Source organism: Nilaparvata lugens, chromosome 7 (assembly GCF_014356525.2).
Source record: "Nilaparvata lugens isolate BPH chromosome 7, ASM1435652v1, whole genome shotgun sequence".
Classification (NCBI taxonomy): domain Eukaryota; kingdom Metazoa; phylum Arthropoda; class Insecta; order Hemiptera; family Delphacidae; genus Nilaparvata; species Nilaparvata lugens.
In genome coordinates, this window is record NC_052510.1 from 47,089,617 (window position 1) to 47,098,199 (window position 8,583).

An 8,583-nucleotide genomic window follows, 5' to 3' on the forward strand; every position below is an offset into this window, starting at 1 on the left:
TTTATAAAGATTCGTTGGGTGAAAAACCAGATAGGGGAGTTATCGACCAACTTGCATGAATAGAGTTTCTCAACTTCCGTAACAGTGAAAATAAAATAATAAAGATATCCTATATTTATTTCGTAACAGTGAATATAAATTGAAGGTTGTAAGCTAATACGAAAAGCAGAACGAAGGTAGAGTCTACTAATTATGTATTTTGGATCAAAATTAAGCAGTAAATTAAATATTTTGGCTAGATTCGATTGAGCAATACCAGATAAGAATGTTATTCAGTGGAGACGTATAGAAAAGAAGTTAACATACTTTCAATAATATTGGTAAGCTGTTAGAATATCGCTATTAATCGAACTAGTATTCTCTTACAAATTCTTAGTATGGTTCATACATTTCATGTTGTTAAATGATTATTGTATTAATATTAATCAGTTAACAAATGGGAGAAGCTTTTCAGAACTTGCTTCAACGTTCTAAGGAACTTGATAAGAAGAATTCTCCCATATTCTCTGAATTAGTCTTTCCTAAACGATTTTCCATTACTTTATCTACAATATTCTCATACTCATGCATTCTTGGGAACAAGAGATGAGAGATTCCATGAAAAGATATAATCTTGATCTAGAAACTAGAAAGATGCCATAATATAAGATTAGTCATGAATCATCTGTGGCCATGCATATTATTTGAATATTTCCTTAAATCGAACTATTCATGCCTAGATTATGGTATGAATGTATTGGCGTATTCCAGTTTTCCTTGTATATAGCCTAATTACTTTTGCACCTAATTGAATGAACTCAATCAATAATTGATCCAGTACACTGAAAAAGAATCAAGAATCAAAAATGTTTTACTGTCACAAACAAAATAATTGCATTGACAAAAGCCACTTCATAACGATATAGTAATATTGATACTTTGTATACAAGTACACGTTATATATAAATATATAAAAGTTAATAATATACTGTTTTCAACAGTTGGAAATTGCAAAGCTGAATGGAAAGCTGGAACATGAAAAGTAGAATCTTTACAGCATCTAGTAGGCTATTTTATAGTAAAGTACGAAGTTCATTCTCAAATTTCAATAATCATTGATATTTTTTTATAAAATGTTCAATGTAATAGAGTGAAATCTTATTCAGTGAGCTACTGACTTGAGATTTACCGCTAAATAACACCTTATTATAAGGATTGTATAATGTAAAATTATTCATACGGATTTGAAAATATAATGAGGAGTGATTCGAAGTTTCAATTATTGTCCACAGCTCCACACAAAATCCATTCTAAAGTACGATGATAATGATCCTTGATTGTAATTGAAGAATATACTTATCTTATTGTGATTGTTGCCGATACTATTGTACTAAATTATTTTGACTGGTATCGTTGGTTCTTCCGGGATGACTTTCAATATGTATATTCACTTTTACTTAGTGCGAATCAAGGGGTGAATATTTCGCCAAATCAGCGTCGGATCGGATGGGCAGCTTTTTCCTTATTGTTTGGGTAGATAGCTGTGGGAAGCAAAACATCATTACCATCACGTGTTGCATTCATATTGTAGAGTGGGATATAGATGATATGACTTGGGACGTATATCCCGACTTCCGTTTCTGCTTGCATAGTTGGAGAAGCGGAAGGGCTTCGCCAGGAAAGGGAGGGGGTGATTCAGCGTTTACTGAAGAGTCCAATTATTGGATTACGAGCCGATTGATTAATTACTAGCCAATGTTTACGTCAATAAAACTCTCAAATTAACCGGATGAGTTTTTGAAAGGGAGTTTCTAAGGGCGGCCACACGATCGCATCTAAGGACGGAGGAGAGGGAGTAGGGCCAAGGGACACAATGGCTCTGCCCTTCAGGGGTTGTTCGCAGCCCTTATTTGACGGCTGCCCTTGTTCAGAGACTTGTACAGAAGGACTGTCAGAACTATTCCGGACTTCGGAGGGTGAACATGCTCTCTATGATCGCTGTCTAGTTATCAGTGTGCTCGTTATCAACCTACAACTTCGTGATATCTTAGTTCATTAAAGGACTCTTTTACCAGTTTCTTTCACATATTCAGAGTTTTATACCCTCATATCTTCACCTTTCAACATTTTGTGAATCCTCTGAGAGTTATTTGATCTCCAGCCTTCATTTGTAGATAAGTCTTCAGTGTTATCTTGTGTATATCATAAGTTTATGAGACGTTTCAGGATAATTGAATTATCAGATTCAAGCCATCAGATATAAAGTTCCAAGTTCCAAGATTCGAGGTCAAGTTTCAAGATCAAACCTATATAAACATTGTGTACAATCATGCATAGATTCCACATTGTAACTGGGATTTTAGTGCTTCATTGAACTGTTCACCTGGAACTTTTGAACTTTTTGTTCAATTTCGACAGAAACTATCTACTGTTGGAGAAAACTGGGTTTTGTGTTTGAAGATTTGTGACAAAGTTGACCTCGATGTTGGAGATGTCACGCTCGTTCCTTGTTGACTCGCTGATCCGTCCGGACTCGGACATGAAGAGAACATCCCTGCCGAGCAGTCCAGCGGCCGCTTCCACATTCCCTTACCCTGCCGGACTAGGCGGATACCTGTTCTCGTTCGGACTACCGCATGCTTACCTCGGCAAACCGACGGCGCTACCTGTCAGCTACCCGTCAGCCTACCCACGATGCTACCCGATGTACGGTGAGATGCCGGAGGCGAAAGTGTCGAAGGTGGTGCGACCTACGCCACTGTCCAGTGCGGGGCAAAGGAAGCTCCAGCATCAGCACCAGTCACAGCTTCCTCCTCAGCAGCCGAAAGTGAAGCCTCCACCTTTCACAATCACCACCTCGCCTCTGGACACTTTGTCCAACGCTTCTGAGAGTCCAAAGCGCAAATCACCTGGTGAGTCTATTCGCATCTATTATTGTACTCTGAATCAAATAAACTCTATTCGGTAGAATCTTTATATAGAATAATATTCTCATTCATCACTCGTCGATATTTGTATCATGGTAGATGCGATTTTTTCGAAAACCGTAGCCTACCAAACTAGTGCATGTTAATAACAGTCGGTCAAAAAATTATCAGGTGAATTTCTTTTGTCTTTTGAAATCTTTTTTGGTTTTTTTTTAAATAAATTGAATTGAATTGTCACTTAAGCCCTGCACACACATATCGAGTTTTGTTCGTACGATATTTTGCTTTCCTTTCAAATTCTATTGGATTAAATAGATTATGTTTGTCAAGTTCCGTTTAATCTGATAGGATTCATAACGACGGCCAAAAAATCTTACGAACGAAATTCTATTTGTGTGTCTGTGCAGGGCTTAAGTGACAGAATAAATTCACCTGATAATTTTCTTACCGACTTATATTAACATTCAACAATTCGATAGGCTACGGTATTCGATAAAACGTATCTATCATGCAAAAGTTGAAACAGACTTGAAAAATTGACCCTGAATCAATTACGATGACTTGAACAAAATATCCTTGTTGCCAAATTGTGCGAAATTCTATGCAAACTCCTGACTGGTGTATTTATTGAGAAACCATCTCTGCATCGACTTTTAATTGATTTTTATGAAAATTCAAGTCCTATGGGCTTGCTTAGAAAGTTTGTAATTTTCTACAATTTGTGTTAACACGGATATTGAGGCCTGAACTATTCCAAGCTTGAACTTAGTCAAGTAAGAACTTCAAGCTGTAAGCTTAGTAAGTCAAGTTCCAGCTGAGTTTCTGTAACGACTTTTGAATACAGATTTTACTGTAGTTTTCATTTTACTGAGTTCGAACTTGAAAAAGTTTTGAGCATGGGCCCATGTCTCAACCAACGATCTATACTATACTATATACTCTAACTAAACTAAACTAAACTAACTATACTATATACTAAATTAGTATATATATAGATCGTTCGTCTCAACTCATCTGATTCGGTGTAGTCAGTTTTAACACCGACAAATAATTTAGAAAAATAAACTGTATTTTTACTGTATGGTTTTATCTAATAGAATTCATGATTGATGTCAATTTTTTCATCAAACTTCATAGTTTTGATAAAGTAGTAGTTTTTATCGAACTACTAAATTATTGATGGTGGTTAATGTCTGTAAGATGAATGTTGTCTATGAGAAAATTATCAGGTATATTCCTCTGAAACTAACTGTGTATTCTATCTAAATATAGAAATCCTATCGAATGGGTACAATACTGCTATTATTCCAGGGAGATCATTATGATGTTGTTATCTCAAAATACAGGAATATTTTCCTGACAAATGGCTGAAAATATTGCAGGAGTAACTTAATATTTCCATTTTCTCCAAAAAAGTTTCATGAGGTGAATCAAATGATTCTATTTTGGATGAGAGTGAGAATAGGGTGATAGATCAGAAGGAATTGCGAATGTGGAACAGGTCAGGTGAGGAATGAGGAACAGTAGGAGGAGGAGGATGAGGAGGAGGATCGGTAAGAACTCAGGACAGAGAGCGAATTGAGTGAATTGTGTTCTCAAGGAGATGAAGCTTGCTTGAAGCACGCACTAGAGAAAGCACGTTCACATACTTCAGACGGTTCTCTCTCCAGGTTCGAGATCTCTTCTATTCGGTCTCCTCTGCCTCTCCATTCTCGAAACAATAATTTAGAAATTCGCTACACACTTTGAAGGATCACTTGTGCTCTTCGATTCTACCTTCTCTCGAATAAGAGACCGTTATTCGATTAGGTGATATATTTTTCGTGAAAAATATGATCGTAGTAGATTATCAGGAAAATGGTCTTCTTTTTAACTTTCAAATAATCTCACATAACCACTCCCAATTGTTTCCCTGTATGGGTGATGTAGCTAACAAACAATGAACTCCCATTAATGACAACGACTAAACGACTAAACTTCAAGTAATTTAATTAGCAATCATAGAAAGTTTTATCGCATCAGTTTTGAATGTCGATCAAACTGCATCAAAAAGCTTGATTCTCCGAAGCACCTTTACAATGAACTCTCAAATCTCGGGTAGCATTGTAAAAGGATTTATACTGGTATGGAAACCCAATGATAGATTGATCTACTGAAAAGAGTTCTCTCATTCAAAGGAGTTGATTCCTGATGGAAATAACTTCCAATTCTACTGAGCACTACAAATTATATGACTGAACTAATCGTTCAAGTATTTTGATAGGGCTACTTGCAAGTTCAATAACAAAGAATTACTAGTACCTTTATAATATTTTATTTCAGATACGAATAGTTTCGAGTCTGAAGTGAGAATAGATCAGAAGGAAATGAGAAAGTTGAACAGGAAAACTCTTCAGAAGATTTTGCCACTTGATAATGAGATAAATACCAAGAACAAGTTGTTTCTGGAAGAAACTTATATTAGGGTAACCTACTAGTAGTTCTTTGTAATTTGACTGAACTAATTTTTAGTCAACTTATTGACTAAAAATCATAATGATCTATAATGATCTTCAGAATGGAATCAATTACTTGAGACATTATGAACTATCTCTCACAAAAATTGAAAACTATTTCCCAATGTTATTAGAGAACAATTTCTAAGTGTTTTCAACAGAATAAAAATCATTCACAATTTGAAGGTGCATAGAAACTCATGCGCCACGAACACTGAAGATAATATACTTATTACATCTCAATTTGTACTGGAACAGTAGGATAGAGATATATATTTTTTCCGTGGATTATAAGTCCTTATCATTTTGATCCCTGTATGGTCGCCCAAATATTTAATAATAAAATTTCAAACCATCATGATATCTTCTCGTTTCTATCATTATAATGCCAAATACTTGGTGAGAGTGTAAGAGCGGCACATAGCATCATACAGCGTCACGAAAAGTAACTACTAGAACTATTGGCTTTAGTTATCAGTGGAATTTGGAACATAAACGCCCTATAATATGGGATATCTTCTTATCTTCTTATGCTATCTTTTCTCTTTGGTTAAATGTGACTTCCTTATTTCTTGAATCACATCCTCCAATCATTCACAATTTACCTGGAACTGACGTGTTCTCTTCTTGTTCCAGAACCAATCTCACCCGGCTCAGCCAGCGACAGCGGAACCATAGAGAACAGCTCGAAGCGAATCCGCACAGCGTTCACCAGCACCCAACTGCTCGAGCTGGAGCGCGAGTTCGCCTCCAACATGTACCTGTCACGACTGCGACGCATCGAGATCGCCACCTGTCTCTGTCTCTCCGAGAAGCAGGTCAAGATCTGGTTCCAGAACCGTCGCGTCAAGTACAAAAAGGAGGAAGGCGGAGAGGCGCCCGGACCCCGTTGCTGCTGTCTCAGGTCCTGCGGGAATCAGAAGAAATCCCAGGACTCCACCGGGATGTCATCTCCGTCAGGATGTCATCTGTCAACAGACTCTCCATCCTCACCTCACGACCGGCGAGAGAGTGAAGATATCTGCAGGTCTAGTCCTAGCTCTGATGTGTCAGAGTGTCACACGCCGTCTCACATGAGCCGGTCCATGGAGCATACAGCTGGACTGCACAGATAATACTTTTTTAAATGCTATTCCAAGAATCTGTGAAAGTAGAATATATTGTATAGGAAGTGCTTAAGTATAAACACAAAGAACAACTTAAATGTATACTTTTTATTTTGTGGTACAGATCATAAGGCTGAAGTGATAGGTCGTTTTGGGATGTAATGTTAATAATTAATGAAACTGTATAGAAAGTTTATTATACTCGAACATTATGCATGTATTGGTACTCACCATGTTACATAGAAGAAAGATAGAGGAAAGATAGCTCAAATGATATATTATATTCTCCATAATAGAAGTTGGGGCACAGCAATCTGTAGTTTGCAGCTCTAGTATATTTTAGTATATTTTTATATGAAGAACCCTTTTTGAAATGGAGTTATTTTTTAAGCTGAAACAATAATATTGATGGAGAAATATATATAAGCTATTAATGATCTTTGGATTCTAGTGTTTGTAGTTTTCATGTCATTGCTGATAGATTGAAACATCAACTATCCCATTGTAATATCCACTGAACCATATAGGTAAAAAAATCTATTCATGCTCTTTTGGTTTGAAATGTTTTAGTGAAAATGTAATACCTAGTACCTATCGAATAGGTTTGAGTATAGGGAATATAAAATTGTTATTTGAGATAGCCTTCTTCATTCTCACAAAAACTTGAATTGCTTGAAACCAGTGTGTATAGTGAATTCTATTCTGTTCACAGAGATTTTTTTGAGGAATTTCTAATTTAGAATTCTGAATGTATCAAAATTATTTGTGATTAAAACTCTGTAGTTGAAGCCACTACAATTTTGTGATATTTAGTGTTTAAGTCTGTCTTTTCATATTGAGTGATAATAATAACAATAATAATTGTAGCAACATTGTGCCTCAATAGAAACTTTGTGCTCATATTCAGAATAAAGGCTCTAGAAACGCTTGACTGCTCAAAAATATTGTGTAACATCTAGAAATTGTGAAAAATGATTACGCATTAACTGACGATATATTTTCATTACATTCAATATTCTTATTATCAATATTCATTCTCTATTGGTACAGTATGGCATCGCTTAGACAGTATAAACAATAGGCACCAATTTCTGATCATAGATTTAGCCTTTTATAGCTTCAGAATGTATTGAGGTTTGAGTGACACATATAATATGTTGATTTTCTCGGTTTCGATCACTTCCAAAAGAGGATTCTATTTATCACATTTGAATTTTCGTCGTAATAAGCTATTCCTTGTAAACCATGTTTTATTAGAGAGAGTGAGCACTGTTAGAGTACAAATACGAAGAACTATTAATAAATTGGTTTCCACCCGTATAATGAGATCCGTATAAAACTAAATTTAATTATGAATTGTAAAATTGTATACCTGTGTCTATAGTCTATAGTATTATTTAATTCATGTACTGTATTATATTTAGAATTTTGTGAATTGTGTATTATTATTTTTCTAATTTCATATCTGTAAATTTGTAAGTCTCTTTGTAAAGTAAGTCTTTCCAGCTACGAGATATCTTTCCAATTTTCAGAATTTAGTCGCTCAAATTCCTACTGATTTCAAGAATAGGCTGTAATAATTATAGATGATTTTATATTTTGTGCATCATTTTTGTAAATAAAAATATTGATATTACAAAATCAATTTTAGTTTTGTTCATTCTCATCAAGATAGAGAATTTGACAATCAATCCTACCTCCTTTCCTACAAATTCTATCTCACCTTATTTTGATATTAATGTACGGGTATCTTACAAGTTTGATAAGATTTGAGTATCAAACTTATCTAAAGAAGTTTGGATAAAGAAGTGTCCAAAGAAGCGGAATAAAATAAATTAAAATTGTAAATGGAGAGGTGATGACATTTTTTTGAAAAAATACATATATTTCAAAAATCCGTAATAATTTCTGAAGAACTTTGCTCTACTACTTTATCCGATGATGAACCTAGATTGGATTCGAGAACTTATGAAATAAGGTAGCACATACGAAATAAGGAGTAAAGTAATCTATGGTCCAATTGGTACTTGCTGTCTTGTTGTGAATGTGATTTTGTGAAAGATATTGGATAAAAAC

The 8,583-nt window shown here is 35.1% G+C and overlaps 1 protein-coding gene across 1 annotated transcript; it reads left to right on the forward strand.

Annotated features, from left to right (window-relative positions):
* The first annotated feature begins 1,485 nt into the window (after window positions 1-1,485).
* On the forward strand, window positions 1,486-8,134 carry LOC111057502 (GS homeobox 1-like). The gene is made up of 2 exons (XM_022344934.2): window positions 1,486-2,891; window positions 6,038-8,134. The coding sequence occupies exons 1-2, from the start codon at window positions 2,462-2,464 to the stop codon at window positions 6,514-6,516; spliced, it is 909 nt and encodes a 302-aa protein (XP_022200626.2). The 5' UTR covers window positions 1,486-2,461; the 3' UTR covers window positions 6,517-8,134.
* The last annotated feature ends 449 nt before the right edge of the window (window positions 8,135-8,583 follow it).